The sequence below is a fragment of the Microcaecilia unicolor genome, chromosome 1 (assembly GCF_901765095.1).
Source record: "Microcaecilia unicolor chromosome 1, aMicUni1.1, whole genome shotgun sequence".
NCBI lineage: Eukaryota > Metazoa > Chordata > Amphibia > Gymnophiona > Siphonopidae > Microcaecilia > Microcaecilia unicolor.
Window position 1 is genome coordinate 389773373 of NC_044031.1, and position 26214 is coordinate 389799586.

General features: G+C 46.1%; 1 protein-coding gene across 2 annotated transcripts in view; it reads right to left on the bottom strand.

Moving 5' to 3' along the window:
* Positions 1-26214, bottom strand: part of CBX7 (chromobox 7) — a 299910-nt gene that overhangs the window by 19172 nt on the left and 254524 nt on the right. Inside the window, exon 6 of one of the 2 annotated variants that reach the window (XM_030210908.1) lies at positions 25076-25167. In XM_030210908.1, the coding sequence (XP_030066768.1) occupies positions 25076-25167 (92 nt within the window). Of the gene's footprint in view, positions 1-23831; positions 25168-26214 lie in introns of those variants that run through there. The other variant, XM_030210900.1, reaches the window with a different exon arrangement.

Consider the following 26214-nt stretch of genomic DNA (forward strand, 5'->3'; position numbering starts at 1 on the left):
GTGGGATGTAGATACTAATGACAACGATGCTGAGCATGTGGAAAGGATTGTTGACATCAGGATGAAGGGATGTTGGGTGATAGGGCTATAACTCCGTGTATGATTTCCCTGGCAACCACCACTTTTCCTTTTCAACAACTTAGGGGAAAAAAAGGCTTTTTATACCCATCTGTAGGTGCTGCATTTATCACATGGTGACTGGATGGAAAGATTATGATGGTCGTTATTTATCCCTTCAGCAGCACTAGATTCTTTAAACCGTAGAACACACATAAGGGGCTAGATTCTATACATCATGCCTAAAAATCGGCATTGAAAAAAAATACTCCTACACATTTTCTATAAACTGTGTGTAGTTTACAGAATACACCTAGAGTCCGTCCACAACTAAATCTAGTTGAGGGAATTAATGGTGTAAAAACTTGGTGTAAATACCGGCGACTAAGTTAGGCACGGAGCAGGTATATTCTGTAACAGCGCACATAATTTTTAGTAACGCCCATGATCCACCCATTTTACACCCCCCATTGGCAGCACACATTATTTATTTATTTATTGCATTTGTATCCCACATTTTCCCACCTATTTGCAGGCTCAATGTGGCTTACAGAGAGACCTGTTATGGCATCGTCATTCCAGGATGTCAGATACAATTAGTGATGTAAAAAGATTAAGGATGGGAAAAAAGAGAAGATCTAGGCAGATATATGTAGAAGGAAGACTTTCATAACTGGGGTGGATTGGCGAGGTGATCTAGTTAGGCTATGGGTTCTCTTTGTAGGTCTTGTTGAAGAGATACGTCTTCAGAGATTTACGAAAGTTACATATTTCGTCGATTGTTTTCAAGGCAGTTGGTAATGCATTCCACAACTGCGTGCTCATGTAAGAGAAGGCAGTTGCATGTATCAGCTTGTATTTTAGCCCGTTACAGCTGGGGAAGTGTAGATTAAGAAATGTGCGGGATGATCTTTTGGCATTTCTAGGAGGCAGGTCCACGAGGTTTAGCATGTAGGTCGGGGCGTCTGTGTGGATGATTTTGTGTACAATCGTGCAGATCTTGAACGCGATACGTTCCTTGAATGGGAGCCAGTGAAGCTTCTCTCTTAAGGGTTTTGCACTTTCATATTTAGTTTTTCCAAATATGAGTCTGGCGGCGGTATTCTGGGCTGTTTGGAGTTTAGAGTTTACTCACTTTAAAGAATAACTTAGCAAGTTGTACGTGTAAATTCTAAATAAAGCCAATTAGTGTAAATAATTGCCTGTTAATTGGGAATGATCAGCACTGAATGACTTAAGATAATTAAGTTGCATGTGCAATACAGAATACAACCTGAACTGTGTGTGCAACTCAAGTTGCACTATGTAGAATTTGGGGGAAGCTGTATAACACACAGCTATCACTTCATTGGGCCAAAATTCTATTAATGATCAATTAGAAAAGTTTATTTGCTTATACACTGTAGTCATTTCAATGGCTATGCTGCAGAACCCATCAGGTGCTCTTTGAAGGCAGTTAACTAAATCGATGCATGCAGCATAATCTCATGTGTCAAGGAAGCAAAGAGACAGGCCCTATGACAAAAATGCTATAATAACTATAAGTAAACAAATTAACTTTTGAATTATGCATTTAAAAAGCTGAACCAAAAAAGTGATACCTGTAGTCTGAGAAGAACATACGCTCTGCATGTATGTTTTAAAAATTGGATTGTGGGTCTGGTCAGATGGGAATTACTATGGGATTTTTGGTGGATTTCTGCAATGTCAAATGATATCTCATAGTAAACACTGCACAGCGAAGATGACAACGAAATACCATACAGTCAGTAGATATTAATATAAAATCTTTAATTTAAAAGAAGGAGTGACTCGACATAGGCCTATGTTTTGGCCCCCAGGCCTGCATCAGGAATCTAAAAAACATAAAATATGTACTTACATGTATACTGGCAATATCAAGAAGTGACGTCATAAAAAGTGGAGTGTACAAATAGAACTGTATGTGAGAGACTACAAGATAAACAATTTTAAAAATATAGATCATGTACAATCAAAAAATATATAACAGAATAATGTAAAAAATATAGTGTTAAAGTGATAATATAAAATATTCATGCCCACATGTTAAAATTAAACAACCATGCCTCAATGAACAGAATACCACTCAGAGAAATACACATATAGTAAAAAGTTACTAATGAAAGGAAGTATATGTCAACCAGTGACACATATCATATATAGTGAAAGAAAACATACAATTCAAGTGCAGTGAAAACCCATATAAAAAAAAACTAATATAACTATACATTGTGAACCACAATTTGTTGCTACTTGATACTCTCAAATAAGACTACATAAACCACACAGTGTTTGCCATGCAAAAAACGTAAGAGGACCAAAGAGTTACATATCTGACGCCCCTGGTAATGCTGAACTCAGGTTACTATGCTATAGGGCACTAGCAAGATAATAGTTGATACAAGAATCACACTTGCTCCTGAAGTCTGTCATAACAGAAAGGGAATTAAAAATGAAACTTGCACTGTGACTGGGTGGAAAAAAAAAGTAAGACTTGTGCTATGACGACACTAAGTGCTACTGTCATGAAAGGAAAGAGACAACTGTAACCCTCGCAATGCAAAATGGGAACTGGCGCACATTGAAACTCGCCAGAACACAAATTGTCAATGGGACTATATAGTCTACTCACATTATTTTAAATAAAACCACAAGCTAATGGAAGAGATGCTAATCTCATCTGTAAGAGTATACAGATTTATATCTACTAACTGCATGTAATATAGCCTTAGAGTAAAAGATATAGCGAAAAGAATAGAACTGTATATAATATTTTACATTTAAAATTGCCTCAATTCAATTATTAAAAAGGAAGAAACATCGGCTCTGTGGGAAACAAACTAAACTCAGAAACTGACTGTTAAAAGATAAAAATATATATATAAAAAACACTGCGCTACTAATTCGTTAGAAAGGAGTGTGCTCAAATATAATTTAAGAAAACTTACCGCTCAACAAAATACTGCAGAATGCTCCAACCTCATCGGGTAGAAATAAAACTGTGCCTTGTATCGAATCTCCCTTAAATGAATAGGCCGCTAAAAACATCACAAAGTTGTGGGACAACATATAAAGGTAGACCCAGGATTGTATATGGAAGTGGTTCCCAAACCTGGTCCTGGAGGCAACCCAGCCATTCAGGTTTTTGGGATATACACAATGAATATTCATGAGAGTTATCTGCATGCAAATCTCATTTATTGTGGATATCTCAAAAACCTGACTGGCTGGGGTGTCTCCGGGACCAGGTTTGGGAACCACTAGTATATGGATTCATCTACTGGTGGCTCTGCAGTAAAGCGAAGATACTTACCTGTAGCAGGAATTCTCCAAGGACAGCAAGCTTCACATTCTCACAGGTGGGTAAACGCAGCTCCCGTGTCACCTGGTTCAGCAATATGCCATAGAAAAAAGAAGAGCTTTCTGGAGTGTGAGCAGTGCTCCAGTGCGCATCCACGAGTGCCTTCCCACCTGCGGCGCGAACACACCTGATCAGTTTAATACAAAAGCAAATTACTAAATAAAAAAACAGAAAAAGGACAACTACAAGTGGAGGTGGGTGGGACTGTGAGAATGTGAAGCCTGCTGTCCTCGGAGAATACCTGTCAGGTAAGTATCTTCACTTTCTCTGAAAACAAGCAGGCTTACCATTCTCACAGGTGGGTAATCCTCAGCATCCAGGCTCACCCAAAACAACAAACATTGGTCAATAGGGCCTTGTAATGGCGAGGACTTAATGCAGATTAACCTGAAACCATATACAACTAGATGAGGGTGCAGCCTGGAACAGAATAAAACAGGCCTAGGAGGGTGGAGTTGGATTCTAGACCCCAAACAGATTCTGCAACACTGACTGCCAAAACCGAGTGTCATGTCGGGTATCCTGCTCAAGGCAGTAGTGAGATGTGAATGTGTGGACTGAAGGCCATGTCACAGCCTTGTAAATCTCTTCAATGGATGCTGACTTCAAGTGGGCTACCGACGCAGCCATGACTGTAACATTGTGAGCTGTGACATGACCCTCCAAAGTCAGCCCAGCTTGGGCATAGGCGAAGAAAATGCAATCTGATAGCCAACTGGATAAGGTGTGTTTCCCCAATGGCGACCCCCATTCTGTTGGGATCAAAAGAAACAAACAACTGGGAGGACTATCTGTGGGGCTTTGTCTGCTCCATGTAAAAGGCCAACGCTCTCTTGCAATCCAAGGTGTGCAAGCTGCTTTCGCCAGGATGGGCATGAGGTCAGGGAAAGAATGTTGGCAAGACAATCGACTGGTTCAGATGGAACTCCGACACCACCTTCGGCAGAACTTAAAGTGCGTGCAGAGGACTACTCTGTTGTGATGAAATTTGGTAAGGTGCATCCACTACTAAGGCTTGAAGCTCACTGACCCTATGAGTTGAAGAAACAGCCACCAAGAAATTGAAGAAACATACCTGTAGCAGGTGTTCTCCGAGGACAGAAGGCTGATTGTTCTCACACTTGGGTCGACATCCACGGCGGCCCCAGGAACGGCAATTTTTCAAAGCAAAAATCAACAAAGTTTTGCCAGAGCCTTCCGGTGCATGGGGCGTGCGCATCGTGCATTCGCGGCCGTCTTCCCGCCCGTCGCGTGAGTGCTCCCGCTCAGTTATATCCAAAAGCAAGAAACAAGAACAACAACTCCAAATGGGAGGTGGGCGGGTTTGTGAGAACAATCAGCCTGCCGTCCTCGGAGAACAACTGCTACAGGTATGTATCTTCGCTTTCTCCGAGGACAATCAGGCTGCTTGTTCTCACACTTGGGGTATCCCTAGCACCCAGGCTCACTCAAAACAACAAAGAGAGGTCAATTGGGCCCCGCAATGGCGAGGACGTAACAGAGATTGACCTAAAACCAGAACATCTAACTGAGAGTGCAGCCTGGAACAGAATAAAAATGGACCTGGGGGGGGGGGGGGGGGGGGGTCGAGTTGGATTCTAAACCCCGAACAGATTCTGCAGCACCGACTGCCCAAACCGACTGTCGCGTCGGGTATCCTGCTGAAAGCAGTAGTGAGATGTGAATGTGTGGATTGATGATCATGTCGCAGCCTTGCAAATCTCTTCTATATTGGCTGACTTCAAGTGAGCCACCGACGCCGCCATGGCTCTAACACTATGAGTCGTGACATGACCCTCAAGAGTCAGCCCAGCTTGGGAATAAGTGAAGGACATGCAATCTGCTAGCCAACTGGAAATGCTGCGTTTCCCGACTGCGAATCCCACCTTCGGCAAGAACTTAGGATGTGTGCGGAGGACTACTCTGTTGTGATAAAACTTGAGATAAGGAGCATGCACTACCAAGGCTTGAAGCTCACTGACTCTACGAGCTGAAGTAACAGCCACCAAGAAAATGACCTTCCAGGTCAAGTACTTCAGATGGCAGGAATTCAGTGGCTCAAAAGGAGGCTTCATCAGCTGGGTGAGAACGACGTTGAGAGCCCATGACACTGGTGGAGGTTTGACAGGGGGCTTTGACAAAAGTAAACCTCTCAAGAAGTGAACAACTAAAGGCTGTCCAGAGATAGGCTTACCTTCTACACGACAATGAAAAGCACTAATTGCACTAAGATGAACCCTTACGGAGTTGGTCTTGAGACCAGACTCTGACAAGTGTAGAAGGTATTCAAGCAGGGTCTGTGTAGGACAAGAACGAGGATCTAGGGCCTTGCTATCACACCTGACGGCAAACTTCCTCCATTTGAAAAAATAACACCGCTTTGTGGAATCTTTCCTGGAAGCAAGTAAAACCTGGGAGACACCCGCAGAAAGACCCAAGGAAGCTAATTCTATGCTCTCAATATGCAGGCTGTGAGAGCCAGAGACTGGAGGTTGGGATGCAGAAGTGCCCCCTCGTTCTGAGTTATGAGGGTTGGAAAACACTTCAATCTCCACGGTTCTTTGGAGGAGAACTCCAGAAGAAGAGGGAACCAAATCTGACGTGGCCAGAAGGGAGCAATCAGAATCATGGTTCCGCGGTCTTGCTTGAGTTTCAGCAAAGTCTTCCCCACCAGAGGTATGGGAGGATATGCATACAGAAGGCCCGTCCCCCAATGAAGGAAGAAGGCATCCGACGCAAGTCTGTCGTGGGCCTGAAGTCTGGAACAGAACTGAGGGACCTTGTGATTGAGCTGAGTGGCAAAAAGATCCACCGAGGGGGTGCCCCACTCTCGGAAGATCTTGCGTACAACGCCCTTGTTGAGAGCGACCACTCGTGAGGTTGCATTATCCTGCTCAACTTGTTGGCCAGACTGTTGTTTATGCCTGCCAGATACGTGGCTTGGAGAAACATGCCATGACAGCGAACCCAAAGTCACATCTGGACGGCTTCCCGACACAGGAGGCGAGATCCGTTGCCCCCTTGCTTGTTGATGTAGTACATCGCAACCTGATTGTCTGTCTGAATTAGGATGATTTGATTGGACAGTCCATCTCTGAAAGCCTTTAGAGCGTTCCAGACCGCTCGCAACTCCAGAAGATTGATCTGAAGACCTTTTTCCTGGAGGGACCAAGCTCCCTGAGTATGAAGCCCATCGACATGAGCTCCCCACCCCAGGAGGGATGCATCCTTTGCCAGCACTTTTTGTAGCTGAGGAATTTGAAAGGGACGTCCCAAGACCAAATTGGGTCGAATTGTCCACCACTGAAGGGAATTGTGAAAATCGGTGGATAGCTGGATTGCATCCTCTAGATCCCCCGCAGCTTGATACCACTGGGAAGCTAGGGTCCATTGAGCCGATCTCATGTGAAGACGCGCCATGGGAGTCACATGAACTGTGGAGGCCATATAGCCTAGGAGTCTCAACATCTGCCGAGCTGTGATCCGCTGAGACGCTCTGGCCATGGAAACTAGAGACAGAAGATTGTCTGCTCTCGCCTCGGGAAGATAGGTGTGAGCCGTCTGTGAGTCCAGCAGAGCTCCTATAAATTCCAGTTGCTGAACAGGGAAAAGATGGGACTTGGGGTAATTTATAACAAACCCAAGTAGCTCCAGCAGTTGAATAGTGATCTGCATGGACTCTAGCGCCTCTGCCTCTGAGGTGTTCTTCACCAGCCAACCGTCGAGATAAGGGAACACATGCACTCCCAGTCTGCGTAGAGACGCTGCAACTACTGCCAGGCATTTTGTGAAGGCCCTGGGCGCAGACGCTAGACCAAAGGGCAGCACACAATACTGGAAGTGCTGCACTCCCAGACGGAATCAAAGATACTTCCTGTGAGCTGGAAGTATTGGGATATGTGTATAAGCATCCTTCAAGTCCAGAGAGCATAGCCAATCGTTTTCCTGAATCATGGGAAGAAGGGTGCCCAGGGAAACCATCCTGAACTTTTCTAGGACTAGGAATTTGATCAGGGCCCTTAGGTCTAGGATGGGATGCATTCCCCCTGATTTCTTTTGCACAAGTAAGTACCTGGAATAGAATCCCAGCCCTTCTTGCACTGGTGGAACGGGCTCGACCGCATTGGCCTTGAGAAGGGCGGAGAGTTCCTCTGCAAGTACCTGCCTGTGCTGGAAGCTGAAAGACTGAGCTCCTGGTGGGCAATTTGGAGGCCTGGATATCAAATTGAGGGAGTATCCTAATCGGACTATTTGAAGAACCCACCAATCGGAGGTTATGAGAGGCCACCTTTGGTGAAAAACTTTTAACCTCCCTCCGACCGGTAAGTTGTCCGGGACGGACACTTGTACAGCAGCTATGCTCAGCTGGAGCCAGTCAAAAGCCTGTCCCTTGCTTTTGCTGGGGAGCCACAGGGGCCAGCCTTGGCGCACGCTGTTGACGAGAACGAGCGCACTGGGGATGAGCCTGAGAAGGCTGTCAAGAAGGAGGATTGTACCTACGCTTGTTATAGGTGTAGGAAGCATTCTTCCTTCCCCGGAAAAAATCGTCTACCAGATGAGGTAGAAGCAGAAGGCACCCGGCGGGAGAGTTTGTCCATAGCGGTTTCCCGCTGCGTGATCTTTTTAACCACTTGCTCGACCTTCTCACCAAAAATGTTATCCCCCCCCCTGCAAGGGACATCCGCAATCCTCTGCTGGACTAGATTGTCCAGGTCAGAGGCACACAGCCATGAGAATCTGCGCATCACTATGCCTTGGGCAGCGATTCTGGATGCAACATCAAAAGTATCGTAAGCACCCCTAGACAGGAATTTACAACACACCTTCTACTGCCTGACCACCTCTTGAAAAAGCTTGGCCTGCTCCAGAGGGAGCTTATCAACCAAGTCCGCCAGTTGTTTCACCGTGTTCCTCAAGTGAATGCTCGTGTAGAGCTGGTAGGATTGAATTTTGGCCGCGAGCACAGAGGCCTGTTACGCCTTCCTCCCAAAACAGTCCAGGGTTCTAGATTCTCTTCCCGGGGGCGCCGAGGCAAAGTCTCTAGAACTCCTGGCTCTCTTGAGAGCGGAATCCACAACCATAGAGTTGTGAGGTAACTGCGACTTCATCAACTCAGGTTCTCCGTGAATCTGATATTGGGACTCAGCTTTCTTGGGAATGGTGGGATTACTTAATGGTTTCATCCAGGGCCGCACAAGTGTCTCCTTGAGCACATTATGCAAAGGAACCGTGGATGACTCCTTAGGTGGCGAAGGATAGTCCAGGACCTCGAGCATCTCAGTCCTTGGCTCATCCTCAGATACCACTGGGAAGGGAATGGCCACAGACATTTCCTGGACAAATGAAGAGAAAGAAAGACTCTCTGGGGGAGAACGCTTTCTTCTGGTGAAGGAGTAAGATTAGAGGGAAGACCACAAGACTCCTCAGAAGAGAAATACCTGGGATCCTCCCCTTCATCCCACGAGGCATCCTCATCGGTGTCAGACAGGAGTTCCTTAACTGCAGTCCTAAATCAGGCGCCGTCTTGACGCCGAGGAATCATGTCCTCGATGGCGATGTCGAGAAGGTCAACTCCCATGCCGGCGGCGATAAAGCTCCCTCCATCGATGTCGACGGGGAATCGACCTGGGTGGCAGCCGATGCCACAGGCGGCACCGGCATCGAGGACCTCACCACGGGCAAACAGCCAGCTGCCGCTTCCACCGATGGTGCGGAGGGCACAAGCATCCCCAGCCCCGGAGCAGACTGACGCTGCAACCCCTCCAGAAGACCTGGAAGAAGGGCTCGGATGCACTCATCTAGAGTCACCGTCGAGCAAGGCTGCGGGGTCGGCTCAGGAATCGGCGTCAGAATCTATGGAGGTCGAGGAGGTGGTACCGGACTGCCCGAAGACCGACACCTCTTGAATGGAGGATGAGCGTTCCTCCCGGCGTCGGCGCTTCACGGGTGCTGAATCCTTCGATGCCCCGGAGCTCTTGGTACCATGCTTGGAAGGAGACCGATGACAATGCTTCTTTGCCTTCGCTCGATGTACATCATGCAGACTCCTCGGTACCGATGAGGAGGACGTGGAATCCACACGCCTCCTCGGGGTTGGGTCCGAATCTGGTCGGTCCCGTGGGGCCTGTACAGCAGGAGGCTTCGAGACAGGTGGAGACCCACTTGACGCCTCACTGCTCCCAGCGTGTGGTGGTCTCCGGACAGCCATTACCTACGCTCCTGAAGTCGATGCCATCCCCGGTGCCGATATCGACGCCACCAACCTCGGTACCAAAGTTGACGCCGAGGAACCAGTCGAAGCTCCGAAAAGTCGGTCTCAAAGAGCTTTTCTCGACACTTGTGTCTGCTTTTTCAGGCTAAGACACAACTTACATGCGTCTGGGCGATTGGGCGATGGTCGGGCCCAAGTCACTGAAGACACCACTTGTGGGGGTCGGTACCCGAGATCGACCGGCTGCACCGAGTACACTTCTTGAAGCCGCTGGGAGTCCTCGATGTCATGGACAAAAAAATAGCGGTGGCGAAATCAAATTTCGCGATTGTGGCTCAAGGAAGCGCACAAAAAGGAGAAAACGCGCATACGCGGCCTAAGAGGGCCACGACAGAGGCGAACGGAAGCTTAACCAGGCCAAAAATGAAGAGGTAAAGGAATTTTTTTTTAATAAAGGGAACAGGGTAAAAGAAATAAAAGAAGAAAAAAAGGAAGTAAAACTTCGAAAACCGGCGAAGACTTGTTCCAACGGCTGAAGAGAGAGATCACAAGCGCACCCACTCTCTACCGCGGAAAAAAGGAAACTAAGCGGGAGCACTCCTGTGACGGGCGGGAAGACGGCCGGGCATGCGCGCCCCGCGCACCGGAAGGCTCTGACAAAACTTTGTTGATTTTTGCTTTGAAAAATTGTCATTCCTGGGTCCGCCGTGGACGTCGACCCAAGTGTAAGAACAATCAGCATGCTTGTCCTCAGAGAAAACGACCTTCCAGGTCAAGTACTTCAGATGGCAAGAATTCAATGGATCAAAAGGAGCTTTCATCAGCTGGGTGAGAACAATGTTGAGATCCCATGACACTGGTGGAGGTTTCACAGGGGGCTTTGACAACAGCAAACCTCTCATGAAGCGAACAACTAAAGGCTGTCCAGATATAGGCTTACCCTCTACACGTTGATGATAAGCACTAATTGCACTAAGGTGAACCCTTATGGAGTTGGTCTTGAGACCAGACTCTGACAAGTGTAGAAGGTATTCAAGCAGGGTCTATGTAGGACAAGAAAGGGGATCTATGGCCTTGCTGTCACACCAGACAACAAACCTCCTCCATTTACAAGAGTAACACCTTTTAGTGGAATCTTTCCTGGAAGCCAGCAAGACCCGGAAGACACCCTCCGAAAGACCCAAGTGAGCAAATTCTAGGCTCTCAACATCCAGGCTGTGAACTCCAGAGACTGGAGGTTGGGATGAAGAAGCGACCCTTCGTTCTATGTGATGAGGGTCGGAAAACAATCTCCACAGTTCTTCAGAGGATAATTCCAGAAGAAGAGGAAACCATATCTGTTGCGGTCAGTAGGGCGCGATCAGAATCATGGTTCTGCGGTATTGCTTGAGTTTCAACAAAGTCTAGAGGTATGGGAGGAGACACATACAGAAGGCCTGTTCCCCAATGAAGGAAGGCATCTGACGCTAGTCTGTTGTAGGCCTGAAGCCTGGAGCAGAACAGAGGGACCTTGTGGTTGGTCTGAGCAGCCAAAAGATCCACCAAGGGGATGCCCCATGCTCAGAATTTCTTGTGGGTTACGCCCATATTTAGAGACCACTCGTGTGGTTGCATTATCCTGCTCAGCCTGTCGGCCAGGTTGATGTTTACACCCGCCAGATAAGTGGCCTGGAGAAACATGCCGTGTTGGCGAGCCCAATACCACATCTGGACAGCTTCATGACACAGAGGGTGAGGTCCGGTGCCCCCCTGATTGTTGGTGTAATACATTGCAACCTGATTGAATTAGGATAATTTGATGGGACAGCCAATCTCGGAAGGCCTCTAGAGCGTTCCAGATCACTCGGAGCTCCAGCAGATTGATTTGAAGATTTGTTTCCTGGAGGGACCAAGCCCCTTGAGTGTGAAGTCCATCTATATGAGCTCCCCATCCCAAGAGAGATGCATCCATCATCAGCACTTTTTGCGGCTGAGGAATTTGGAATGGAAGTCCTAAGATCAAATTGGACTGAATTGTCCACCATTGAAGAGAGCTCACAAGCTCCAGAGACACTTGGATGACACCTTCTAGACTTCCCGTGGTTTGATACCACTGAGAAGCCAGGGTCCATTGAGCTATCTCATGTGCAAATGTGCCATGGGTATAGCAGTGGCCCAACAATCTTAACCGCCGAGCTGTAATCTGCTGCGATCTCCAAATCCTGGATGCTAGGGAAAGAAGGTTGTCCGCATACATTTCCGGGAGGTAGGATCGAACAGTCTTTGAATGAATCAGGGCTCCTATGAACTCCAATTGTTGAACAGGATGGAGATGGAACTTGGGGTAGTTGATCACAAACCCTAGTAGCTCCAGCACCCAAATAGTCATCCGCATGGACTCCCGAGCACCGTCCTTGGAGGTGCTCTTCACCAGCCAATCGTCGAGATAGGGGAACACATGAACACTCAGTCTGCATAACGACGCTGCAACTACTGCTATGGGAGCTGAAATGAGGCCAAAAGGCAACACACGGTACTGCAAGTAATGTGTTCCCAGTCGAAACTGAAGATATTTTCTGTGGGCTGGAGGTATCGGGATGTGTGTGAAAGCATCCTTCAAGTCCAGAGAGCATAGCCAATCATTTTCCTGAATCATGGGAAGAAGGGTGCCCAGGGAAACCATCCTGAACTTTTCTTGGACTAGGAATTTGATCAGGGCCCTTAGGTCTAGGATGTGATACATCCCCCGTTTTTTTTCTGCAGAAGGAAGTACCTGGAATAGAATCCCTGCCCTTCTTCCCCTGGTGGAACGGGTTCGACCGCATGGGCCTGAAGAAGGGCAGAGAATTCCTCTGCAAGTACCTGCCTGTGCCGAGAGCTGAAAGAATGGGCTTTCGGTGAGCAATTTGGAGGATTGGAAAGCAAATTGAGAGTGTATCCAAGCTGGACTATCTCCCCCCCCCCCCCCCCCCCCCCAGAAAGGGGAATCCGCCATTCTCTGCTGGACGGAATGGTCCAGGTCAGAAACACGCAGCCATGAGAGTCTCTGCATTGCTATACCTTGGGCAGAGATCCTGTGTACTCCCTCCGGAGCAGACCCAGCTGTTTCGCCAGTTGGTCAAGCAGCAGAAGGTGTGTCGCAAGTTCTTAGAACTTGCGACACACCTTCTGCTGCTTGACCAACTGGCGAAACAGCTGGGTCTGCTCCGGAGGGAGTACACATTGACCAAGTCTGACAGCTGCACCGAGTTCCGCAAGCAGACGCTGGTGAAGAGCTGGTATGACTGAATACGGGCGACGAGAATAGAGAACTGACACATTTTTCTCCCTTAGAATTGCACACATCAGAATTTAGGTGCAGTTCATTACAGAATACGCTTACTGAGTTGTGCGCCTAAATTCTATTACCAATTAGTGCTTCTTATTGCTTGTTAAGCGCTGTTATCAATGCAGATTAGCTTGTTAAGCCAATTAAGTTACATGCGTTGTTCTAGAATATGCCTGGATTTTGGTATGGATCTCTAGGCCCGCTATATAGAATCCGGGGAAGTGTGGAAAATGATCTGTTTGCCGTTACTGCCTTATTCTGGATAGTCTTCCACATCCGGTGACAAAACATATCATTCAACTCAGACATTCCACTGATTACAATTCCACACAACTTATATATATCATTGTCTGTCCATGTATGTTGCTCTACGTAGGAAAGACAAAAAGAATGGTCAAGACACGTCTTATAGAACACCTTAGTAGCATCAGCAGAAATGTCCAACTTGCTCCTCTTGTGACTCACTGGTATGAAGCTAATCATACATTAGAAGATCTTAAGTTCTTTGTGATCAAACAGATGTACACCACGTGGAGAGGTGGTGACAGAAACACCCTACTCAGGGAAGAACAGTGGTATATCTTTGATTTTGATAGTTAATCCTAAACGACTGAATTTAGATCTTGATTTTAGACCCTTTTAATGAAATCTCTAGTTACAAATTGGCAGATACGCATTTAATATGTTTAGTAAGGAGACATCAACAGAGAGCAATGTTCAATTAAAAATGAATAGAAAACGTGATTATAATTTAAGGTGCTTGAAATAGGTTTGACTTGTGCTTGTCCTAATTTAATGTTCAAAACATAAGCAAGTTATTAAGCCATAACTGTTTTCATGGTTTTAGTTTAGCAACTTTGCCCAATAATATCTATGATGTATATATTTTGCTTGGATAGAATCAAATGAGCTGTATAGGAACTTTTTATGAGGCATCCTGAGCCTTTACCACAACATAGCCTTTGCTTTACCCTTCGCTATCACAAATAATGTTCCATTACATATTGTGTTGACATTGTAAATAGCATACCATGCCATACTTTGTATTGTTTTTGAATATTTTTACTGCCGTAATTGTCTACTGCTCATGTTTGATCTATTCTTACTGTACACCGCTTTGAGTGAATTCCTTCAAAGGCGGTAAATAAATCCTAATAAAAAAATAAAATAAAAATAACCACCATAGTATTCTGCAATGCAATTTAGGTCAACATTTTTTTAATGTTTCATTCAAAGTTTTATCTTTATTACTGTGTTATTCCATTGTAGCAAGGGTAAACCAGGAGGTTTGTTGTCCCTTCTATGGAGGCATACATTCTGAAGGTCTTTTTATACTTGTACATTAAAAGTTGTCCTTCTCATAAGACTTTGTTTTTTATTAAGACATTGTCTTACTCCAAGACTTTGTACAATGTTTGGTACAGTTTTTATATGAATAGTGCTAACTATGCACTTAGGATCTTGTTATTTCCTATTAAGTTAATATTTTATCATGAGTTTTTTTTAGTGAAGTTTGAAGTAGCATATTTTTATTATCATTCTCTTGCCTTATAAATGTTTTAAAGTCTTTGAGTAAAGGAAGTTGTCATGGACTTAGTGCTCTTGCTTTTGTATAAGGAAATGATGGGGAGTCTTCCTACCGCTTACGTTCAGGCCACTTTGAGCCACATCTAAGTCTGACACACACCTATTTGAGTAGTTTGTTACAGAAGTTTGCACTATGGTCCATCTTAAGATATTACTGCAGAGCCACAAGTAGATGAATCCATATACTACCCTAGGTCTAACTTTATATGTTGTCTCGCAACTTTGTGATGTCTATTCATTTAAGGGAGACACAATACAAGGCTTAGTTTTATTTCTACCCAATGAGTTTGGAGCATTCTGCAGTACTTTGTTGAGCTGTAAGTTTCCGTACATTATTTTTGAGCATACATTTTTCTAACGAGTTAGTAGCGCGATTTTTTAATATATATTTTTTATCTTCAATCAATCAGTTTCTGGGTTCTGTTTGTTTCCCGAAGAGCCGTTTGTTTCTTTTTTAATAACTGAATTGAGGTAACTTTATGTGTAAAATATTATATACAGTTTTATTCTTTTAGCCATATCTTTTACTCTAATGCTATATTACATTCGGTTAGTACATATAAATCTGTATACTCTTACAGATGAGTTCAGCATCTCTTCCGTTAGCTTGTGGTTTTATTTAAAATAAAGTGAGTAGACTCTAAATAGTCCCATTGACAATTCGTGTTCTGGCAAGTTTCAATGCACGCCAGTTCCATTTTGGTCTCTTTCCTTCCTTCCTTCCTTTCTTTCATTACATGACAGTAGCGCTTAGTTTTGTCATAGAACAAGTCTTACTTTTTATTCCACCCAGTCACAGTGCAAGTTACATTTTTGATTCCCTTTTGGTTATGACAGACTGTTAGTGTGAGCGAGTGTGATTCTCGCATCAATGACTATTGTCTTACTAGTGACCTACAACATAGTAACTCGAGTTCAGCATTACTAGGGGCATCAGGTATGTAAACCCTTTGGTCCTCTTACATTTTTTCGCATGACAAACACTGTGTGGTTTATATATTATTAATTGAGAGTATCAAGTAGCAACAAATGTTAATAGTGGTTCACAATGTGTAGTTACTTATATTAGTTCTTTTTTATATGGGTCTTCACTGCACTTGAATTGTACTTTTTCTTTCATTATGGGGCTCATTTTCAAAGCACTTAGGACCTCTTTTACAAAGCTGCACTACCAATTCTTGGTGCAGCAAATGAGAGGAAGGCCATTCAATTCCTATGGTCTTCCTCTCGTTTCCCGCACAGGAATTGGTAGTGCCGCTTTGTAAAAAAAAAGCCCTTAGATTACAAAGTTATGTGGAGGCTCATTTTCAAAGCACTTAAACTTACAAAGTTCTACAGATTACTATGTAACTTTTTAAGTGCTTTGAAAATAAGCCTCCTACCTTTTTTGCTAGACAAAATGCACTGCCTATGGAACTCTGTAAGTCTAAGTGCTTTGAAAATACGTCTCAATGTATGATATGCATCACAGGGTGAAATATACTGCCTTTCATTTGTAACTTTTCACTCAATGTATATTTCTCTGAGTGGTATTCTGTTTATTGGGGCATGATTGTTTAATTTTAACACGTGGGCATGAATATTTTAATATTTTATATTATCACTTTAACACCTCTATATTTTTTACATTATTATGTTATATACATATTGTTTTTGATTATACACTATATCTACTATAATAAAACTCACCCTCAACGTTCTGAAGACAACGTCACTCAGTCACTCCCTGAAGGGTTCATGGATTCATGGTGGTGAAGCCACAACACTGACCATGTCTCTCTGCCCCGCCCTCGCATGACGGGCCAATCAGAAAAAACACCCTCAACATTCTGAAACACAAAGGACCATCACAACACCGTTCCCAGGCAACACTAGGCAACGTAAGTCGGACCAATCAGAGGAAACTATGTGACAATAAGGGAGGAGCATTCCCAAGCAGAATGGCTTATTATCTGTGCAGCACGGAGAGCACAGAACCACCGCTGGAATGAGAGAAGAATATTCCTGCTGTGGGTATGTGCAAAAATAGACCGTGGGGGGGGGGGGGGGGGGGGGGGGGGGGGGTAGAAATTTTTAAATGCCTAATGCCAGTACTGAAGAGTGCCAGATGGCCTATAGCACAGACTATATTTGGGATCGCTTGACATGGAGTCAGAGGAGCCGGAAAACAACGTGCCCGTCACCATCTGGGACGTGGGCGAACAGAACAAGCTGCGGACCAGCTGGAAGGATTACCCGCGACCCAGCCAGCACCAAACAGCGACCAAGGCCAGCACAGCACATCCCCCAACCCCCAAGCAAAAAACAAAACAAAACAAAAAAAGACACACATCAACAACCTGCACACACACCACACCCTCACACACTCACTCACACACACAAAATAACTCTGTGACACATACACACACAAAAAAGCCACATGCTAGCGCCCGTTTCATTGGTTTCGGAAACGGGCCTTTTTTACTAGTATAGCGAATGCTACATACCTGTAGAAGGTGTTCTCCGAGGACAGCAGGCTGATTGTTCTCACTGATGGGTGACGTCCACGGCAGCCCCTCCAATCGGAAACTTCACTAGCAAAGGCCTTTGCTAGTCCTCGCGCGCCCATGCGCACCGCGCATGCGCGGCCGTCTTCCCGCCCGAACCGGCTCGTGTTCGTCAGTCCCGTATGTAGCAAGACAAGACAAGGGAAGACACAACTCCAAAGGGGAGGCGGGCGGGTTTGTGAGAACAATCAGCCTGCTGTCCTCGGAGAATACCTTCTACAGGTATGTAGCATTCGTTTTCTCCGAGGACAAGCAGGCTGCTTGTTCTCACTGATGGGGTATCCCTAGCCCCCAGGCTCACTCAAAACAACAAACATGGTCAATTGGGCCTCGCAACGGCGAGGACATAACTGAGATTGACCTAACAACTTATCAACTAACTGAGAGTGTAGCCTGGAACAGAATAAACATGGGCCTAGGGGGGTGGAGTTAGATTCTAAACCTCGAACAAATTCTGAAGCACTGACTGCCCGAACCGACTGTCGCGTCGGGTATCCTGCTGCAGGCAGTAATGAGATGTGAATGTGTGGACAGATGACCACGTCGCAGCTTTGCAGATCTCTTCAATAGTGGCTGACTTCAAGTGGGCCACTGACGCAGCCATGGCTCTGACATTGTGAGCCGTGACATGACCCTCAAGAGCCAGCCCAGCCTGGGCGTAAGTGAAGGAAATGCAATCTGCTAGCCAATTGGATATGCTGCGTTTCCCCACAGCCACTCCCCTCCTGTTGGGATCAAAAGAAACAAACAATTGGGCGGACTGTCTGTTGGGCTGTGTCCGCTCCAGATAGAAGGCCAATGCTCTTTTGCAGTCCAATGTGTGCAGCTGACGTTCAGCAGGGCAGGAATGTGGACGGGGAAAGAATGTTGGCAAGACAATTGACTGGTTCAGATGGAACTCCGACACTACCTTCGGCAAGAACTTAGGGTGAGTGCGGAGGACTACTCTGTTATGATGAAATTTGGTGTAAGGAGCCTGGGCTACCAGGGCCTGAAGCTCACTGACTCTACGAGCTGAAGTAACTGCCACCAAGAAAATGACCTTCCAGGTCAAGTACTTCAGATGGCAGGAGTTCAGTGGCTCAAAAGGAGGTTTCATCAGCTGGGTGAGAACGACATTGAGATCCCATGACACTGTAGGAGGTTTGACGGGGGGCTTTGACAAAAGCAAACCTCTCATGAAGCGAACAACTAAAGGCTGTCCTGAGATCGGCTTACCTTCCACACGGTAATGATATGCACTGATTGCGCTAAGGTGAACCCTTACAGAGTTGGTCTTGAGACCAGACTCAGACAAGTGCAGAAGGTATTCAAGCAGGGTCTGTGTAGGACAGGAGCGAGGATCTAAGGCCTTACTGTCACACCAGACGGCAAACCTCCTCCATAAAAAGAAGTAACTCCTCTTAGTGGAATCTTTCCTGGAAGCAAGCAAGATACGGGAGACACCCTCTGACAGACCCAAAGAGGCAAAGTCTACGCTCTCAACATCCAGGCCGTGAGAGCCAGAGACTGGAGGTTGGGATGCACAAGCGCCCCTTCGTCCTGTGTGATGAGGGTCGGAAAACACTCCAATCTCCACGGTTCTTCGGAGGACAACTCCAGAAGAAGAGGGAACCAGATCTGACGCGGCCAAAACGGAGCAATCAGAATCATGGTGCCTCGGTCTTGCTTGAGTTTCAACAAAGTCTTCCCCACCAGAGGAATGGGAGGATAAGCATACAGCAGGCCTTCCCCCCAATCCAGTAGGAAGGCATCCGATGCCAGTCTGCCGTGGGCCTGAAGTCTGGAACAGAACTGAGGGACCTTGTGGTTGGCTCGAGATGCAAAGAGATCTACCAAGGGGTGCCCCACACCTGGAAGATCTGGCGCACTACTCTGGAGTTCAGCGACCACTCGTGAGGTTGCATAATCCTGCTCAACCTGTCGGCGAGCCCAGAGCCACATGCTGACGGCTTCCTGACACAGGGGGCGAGATCCGGTGCCCCCTGCTTGTTGATGTAATACATGGCAACCTGGTTGTCTGTCTGAATTTGGATAATTTGATGGGATAGCCGATCTCTGAAAGCCTTCAGAGCGTTCCAGACCGCTCGTAACTCCAGGAGATTGATCTGCAGATCGCGTTCCTGGAGGGACCAGCTTCCCTGTGTGTGAAGCCCATCGACATGAGCTCCCCACCCCAGGAGAGATGCATCCGTAGTCAGCACTTTTTGTGGCTGAGGAATTTGGAAAGGGTGTCCCAGAGTCAAATTGGACCAAATCATCCACCAATACAGGGATTTGAGAAAACTCGTGGACAGGTGGATCACGTCTTCTCGATCCCCAGCAGCTTGAAACCACTGGGAAGCTAGGGTCCATTGAGCAGATCGCATGTGAAGGCGGGCCATGGGAGTCACATGAACTGTGGAGGCCATGTGGCCCAGCAATCTCAACATCTGCCGAGCTGTGATCTGCTGGGACGCTCACACCCGAGAGACGAGGGACAACAAGTTGTTGGCTCTCGTCTCTGGGAGATAGGCACAAGCTGTCCAGCAGAGCTCCTATGAATTCGAGTCTTTGCACTGGGAGAAGGTGGGACTTTGGATAATTTATCACAAACCCCAGTAGCTCCAGGAGACGAATAGTCATCTGCATGGACTGTAGAGCTCCTGCCTCGGATGTGTTCTTCACCAGCCAATCGTCGAGATAGGGGAACACGTGCACTCCCAGCCTGTGAAGTGCCGCTGCTACTACAGCCAGGCACTTAATGAACACTCTGGGCGCAGAGGCGAGCCCAAAGGGTAGCACACAGTACTGGAAGTGACGTGTGCCCAGCTGAAATCGCAGATACTGCCTGTGAGCTGGCAGTATTGGGATGTGCGTGTAGGCGTCCTTCAAGTCCAGAGAGCATAGCCAATCGTTTTCCTGAATCATGGGAAGAAGGGTGCCCAGGAAAACCATCCTGAACTTTTCCTTGACCAGATATTTGTTCAGGGCCCTTAGGTCTAGGATGGGACGCATCCCCCCTGTTTTCTTTTCCACAAGGAAGTACCTGGAATAGAATCCCAGCCCTTCTTGCCCGGATGGCACGGGCTCGACCGCATTGGCGCTGAGAAGGGAGGAGAGTTCCTCTGCAAGTACCTGCTTGTGCTGGAAGCTGTAAGACTGAGCTCCCGGTGGACAATTTGGAGGTTTTGAGGCCAAATTGAGGGTGTATCCTTGCCGGACTATTTGAAGAACCCAACGGTCGGAGGTTACAAGAGGCCACCTTTGGTGAAAAGCTTTCAACCTCCCTCCGACCGGCAGATCGCCCGGCACTGATACGTTGATGTCGGCTATGCTCTGCTGGAGCCAGTCAAAAGCTCGCCCCCTACTTTTGCTGGGGAGCCGTGGGGCCTTGCTGAGGTGCACGCTGCTGACGAGAGCGAGCGCGCTGGGGCTTAACTTGGGCCGCAGGCTGTCGAGAAGGAGGATTGTACCTACGCTTACCAGAAGAGTAGGAAACAGTCTTCCTTCCCCCATAAAACCGTCTACCTGAGGAGGTAGATGCTGAAGGTTGCCGGCGGGAGAACTTGTCGAAAGCGGTATCCCGCTGGTGGAGCTGCTCTACCACCTGTTCGACTTTCTCTCCAAAAATGTTGTCCACTCGGCAAGGGGAATCCGCAATCCGCTGCTAGATCCTATTCTCCAGGTCGGAGGCACGCAGCCATGAGAGTCTGCGCATCACCACACCTTGAGCAGCGGCCCTGGACGCAATATCAAAGGTATAATATACCCCTCTGGCCAGGAATTTTCTGCACGCCTTCAGCTGCCTGACCACCTCCTGAAATGGCTTGGCTTGCTCAGGAAGGAGCTTGTCCACCAAGCCCGCCAACTGCCTCACATTGTTCCGCATATGGATGCTCGTGTAAAGCTGGTAGGAATGAATCTTGGCCACGAGCATAGAAGAATGGTAGGCCTTCCTCTCAAAGGAGTCTAAGGTTCTAGAGTCCTTGCCTGGGGGCGCCGAAGCATGCTCCCTAGAACTCTTAGCCTTCTTCAGGGCCAAATCCACAACTCCAGAGTCGTGAGGCAACTGAGTGCGCATCAGCTCTGGGTCCCCATGGATCCGGTACTGGGACTCGATCTTCTTGGGAATGTGGGGATTAGTTAAAGGCTTGGTCCAGTTCGCCAGCAATGTCTTTTTTAGGACACGATGCATGGGTACTGTGGACGCTTCCTTAGGTGGAGAAGGATAGTCCAAGAGCTCAAACATTTCAGCTCTGGGCTCATCCTCATCCTGGGCGCCTCACTCGACGGTACCGGTGGCGCAAGCACCCCTGGTACCGGAGGGGAAGGGCGCAACAGCTCTCCCAGGATCTCCGGGAGAACGGCCCGGAGACTCTCGTGCAGAGCGGCTGTGGAGAAAGACATGGAAGCCGATGCAGGCGTCGAGGTCAGAGTCTGTTCCGGGCGTGGAGGCTGTTCCGGGCTGTCCAAGGTGGAGCGCATCGACACCTCCTGAACAGAGGGTGAGCGGTCCTCTCGGTGCCGATGCCTACTGGGTGCCGACTCCCTCGGCGACCCAGAGCTCTCGGTACCGATGCGGGAAGGTGACCGGTGTCGATGCTTCTTTGATTTTTTCAAACGAAGCATGTCACCGGAGCTTCCCGGTACCGACGAGGAGGACGTAGAATCCAGCCGTCTCTTCCTCGGGGCCGAGGCGGGGGGGGGGGGGGCTGTACTAAAGGAGCCCTCAGGGTAGGAGGAGACCCACCCGAAGGCTCACCGCCACCAGCAGGGGAATGGACAGCCCTCACCTGCACTCCAGTCGAAGCACCACCGTCCGATGACATCAGCAACAGCGGTGGTCCCGGTACCACCGACGCCGACGCAGCCTTCCGATGTCTCGGTACCGACGATGCAGAGGGTCGATACCTCGATGCCGTCGATGCCGAGGTCGAAGGCCTTGATGCTGTCGACGTCGATGCACTCGATGCCTCCGGTGCTGTTGTCGACGAAGAGCCCGAGAACAACACGTTCCACTGGGCCAATCTCGCTACCTGAGTCCTCTTGTGTAAAAGAGCACAAAGACTGCAGGCCTGCGGGTGGTGCCCAGCCCCCAGACACTGAAGACACGACGTGTGCCTATCAGTGAGCGAGATTACCCGGGCGCACTGGGTGCACTTCTTGAAGCCGCTGGGAGACTTCGATGACATGGGCGGAAAAATCACGCCGGCGAAATCAAAATTCGCGATGATGACGAAGGGCACCAAAAATAAGGGAGAGAGAAAAAACCCGTACCGAGGCCACAAAAAAGGCCTACCCCGAAAGCGAAAGGAAACTTACGTCGGGGAAAACAAACTGGACACGCGGGAAGGGACAAAGACCGAGGTATTTCTTTTTTTTTTAGCGAAATCACGAAGACGCGCGAGGGTCAACTTGAGGGGCGCAAAACGGCGGCAAAACACGACCGTCCCGAGCGCGGACAAAAGAAGACTGACGAACACGAGCCGGTTCGGGCGGGAAGACGGCCGCGCATGCGCGGTGCGCATGGGCGCGCGAGGACTAGCAAAGGCCTTTGCTAGTGAAGTTTCCGATTGGAGGGGCTGCCGTGGACGTCACCCATCAGTGAGAACAAGCAGCTTGCTTGTCCTCGGAGAAATATATGTATATATATTTTTTTATCTTATAGTCTCTCACATACAGATCTATTTGTACATTCCACTTTTTATGATGTCTCTTCTTGATATTACCAATATATATCTATGTCCTGATGCAAGCCAGTTGACCAAAACACAGGCCCATGTCCAGTCATGCCTTGTTTTGAATGAGGTTTTATATTAATATCTACTGACTGTATGGTATTTCATTGTCATCTTTGCTGTGCTTTGTTTGCTGTTTGCGTCCTATGCGAAGATTGTTTTTTTCAGTTTTGCTGCCTTTCTTCGAAATGATATTTTATGCCACAGAAGAGATGCAAATGGTGTAGGACTATCTGGTTGGCCTCCTCCAACCCTCTCTTCAGTGGAGTGATCCTATACGCCATCCTTGTGCAATGAGATATTTGTGTTCTTGTTTGAATTTGTCTAAAATATAATCAAAGGTCTTCAATTAAAAGAAGTTATCAAATGCAGGACACTATAGAAACAAATGATGGAAGCATGAAAGCAGTATTTGGGCTATCCAATACACCCATTTATAAATGTCTACTATGCTATCACAAGTTTTAGATGATTTGTTATTGTCTCATTCCCTCTTCCCCAAAGGGCCCTTCTTATCTATCCCACACATATTTTAATTCTGCCAAATAATCTTTACCAGAGTCTACTTAACATGCTGAACACCCTTCCATAATAAATGTATTTTTCCACATTCTTTTTGAGTTTCCCTCTCTTCACTTTCATATGATCAACGCCTTATCCTTCAGTATTTTAAATTTAATGAAAATATTTAAAATTAGTAGGCATGCCAAATTTACTAACGAGAATTAGAGCTTAGCACAGGCAGAGGAATGATAATCAGAGCTGTTCTTCGATAAAAGATCTGTTTTCTTTTGTTTTCCAAGTGGCAATTTTCTGCATCAGAATCAGAGCTTGTTTTGTTTTTTTTAATAGGGGTCTGCTATTTAACCCGATTTTGTTAGATTGTACACGCAAACACAAAACAAATGGGTGCTATCCTAAAAATAAACAAAAAAAAACCTGTATTGAATCTTCTTTTTTGGATTATAGTCTTGAGACAAAAAGAAAATACACTTTAATTTGATATAGCATGTAAGGGCATTTTCAAATCAGAAAGGACAGATGGCTGGGATACAAAATGTACAACTGCCCATGCCAGTTCCAGTCTTTCTGGTGAACTTTTACAAATGAATAGGATGAGCTCCAAGAGGCTAAAGGCTTCACTGTATACTTTGCATTAATCATTTTCTTGAGACTTTTATTATGCACCAAGGCATGGTTCCAAGCACATGCCTCTGACTTAACCAGCGGGATAAAAATTCACCAGGTGACACGCTCAAGCTTCAAAGGTGGGGGTCAAGAATAGTGACTGTTGGTGCAAGGTTGACATAGGTTGGCACAGTCAATGATCAAAAATTCAATTTGAAAAAGACACAGCCTTTCCAGCCTTCAGCTAGCAAGTGAATGTGAAGTCACCCAGGAAATCATGCTGGACAAGTGCTGGTAAGCAAAGTTTTTTGATGGAAGAAAGGATGAAACAAGTCTGTAAAAATGCCTTCCTCTGGATCTCTATAATTGCTTGGTACATGGATATTCTGAAAAAGGTTTAACCTCACAGACCAACTTCTTTTTCCAATCAGACTATGAGAATTCCCTACTACTTCTTCTGTTCTTTTGAACACTGTGAGACAGGCATCAGCCCATCAGATTCATCACTTCGTGCACAAAGCTATGCTAATGATAAAAAAAAAACAGATTTCATATTACAGAGTCATTAAGGGTTTAAAAAGGCAATATGCGCTTAAATTTCAGATGTTTTAGGCTTTGTTTCTATCTTAGATCAGCAAAATGTATATGATGCTTAATAGAGACCCTGATGTGCAGATAGAGGGTTTTATTTGTTTCATTATCTGGGACATTCAACTTTGTGGCTCTCTTGTTAAGAGGCAGCATAAGAAACTTATGCTCTCAAAATAGAGTTCTATAAAGCAACATTGTAAACTGTATAATAAACTTGTTCACTTGACATTTCATTTTAAAAGGAGTGTTCTTTGCCAAGGAAAGCAAACAGTGACAAAAATGTTTTCATTCTGAATGACCAAACCAGCAAAAGAACTGCAAATGTGTAACAAAAGTATTCATTTTCAGCTTATCCCCAAACTGAATTTGATGAAAAATAACCAAGAGAAAAAATAATTTCGTTTTCCCATTTCTCAACCCCTTAAACTTTTTAAGGAAAAGAAAGTGCCTCTCTTCCTCGTTTGTTAAAAACTTTGTGTGTTTTTAAAATTCCATGTTTCGGTCTCGGAAGAAACCTTCAGCTGCTAGGGCTTCCTTGAAGGTTACCGTGATAGAATTTGCTGTGATGTCAGTGACTGTGACCTCACTGGGTGGAAGGGCTGGTTGCCACGAGTTGCTGTCTGCCATCTCCACTGCTTCTATATGACACAAGAAAATAAAAAAAGAAGGAGAGTGACAGAGATGTGTGAAAGCAGAACAAGAAAAAACAGAAGTATTATTTATGTTCAGGACCTGATGCTGGGAATGAACTCCAATCTTTTACCTAGCAGTGCTCACTTTTATTTCTTTTAACAAAACAAAACAGTAAACTCTAGCTACAACAAAAACAGATAAAATGAAAACTAAGTGGAACCTACTATTAAACTCAAACCATAAGAACAAATAAAAACTAAATAAAAAACCATAACACAAATATAATCTTAGGCTTGTATAGTACAAGCTTCTGGCTTTGCAAATGTCCTTTCTGCAGATCAGGAGGGAGATGGCAATGAGTGATATGCTCTCAGCATTTTTCAAAAAATAAACCAAACACTACATTTAGCGCACTATTAATTTAATTAGTTTTAAATTTTTTTTTTAACTAGGATTACATTTTTTAATCCTTACCAAAATATTTTAACTCCCCTCCATTTTCCAGCATTGCTTTCTATACCCTGCCTATCCTATTTCACCTTGGATAACACAGCAGAGAAAAAGCCATCAATGTCAGTTGCAAGTAGCATGTGGGAATTGCTGCTGGAGACTCTATGAAGAGCCAGATAAATGTTAAGATAAATGCTGGAGTGGGGAGGGGGAAGAGATGACAGACCTGCTTGCTGGGGGGGGGGGGGGGGGGGAAGGATGCAGCAGAGGAGAATGGTAGGTATGGGGAATCAATGTGCTGTGGGAAGGAAGCGTGTATATGCAACTTTTCATTATATTCATAGGTTTAAAAAATTTCCATACAGTCTCTCCCAAATTCTATAAATGATGCCTTAAATTCTGTGCGCTGATTTGACCACATGGCCAAATTGCTTGCACAACTTAATTAACAAGCCAATCAGCGCCAATAATTGGTATTTAACAACCAATCAGCGGAACTAACTGGTTTTAATTAGAATTTACACACACAACTTTTTAAGCATATTCTGTAACATGGTGCGTGTAAATTCTAATGTGTGTAGCCAAAAAAGAGGCATGGCCAT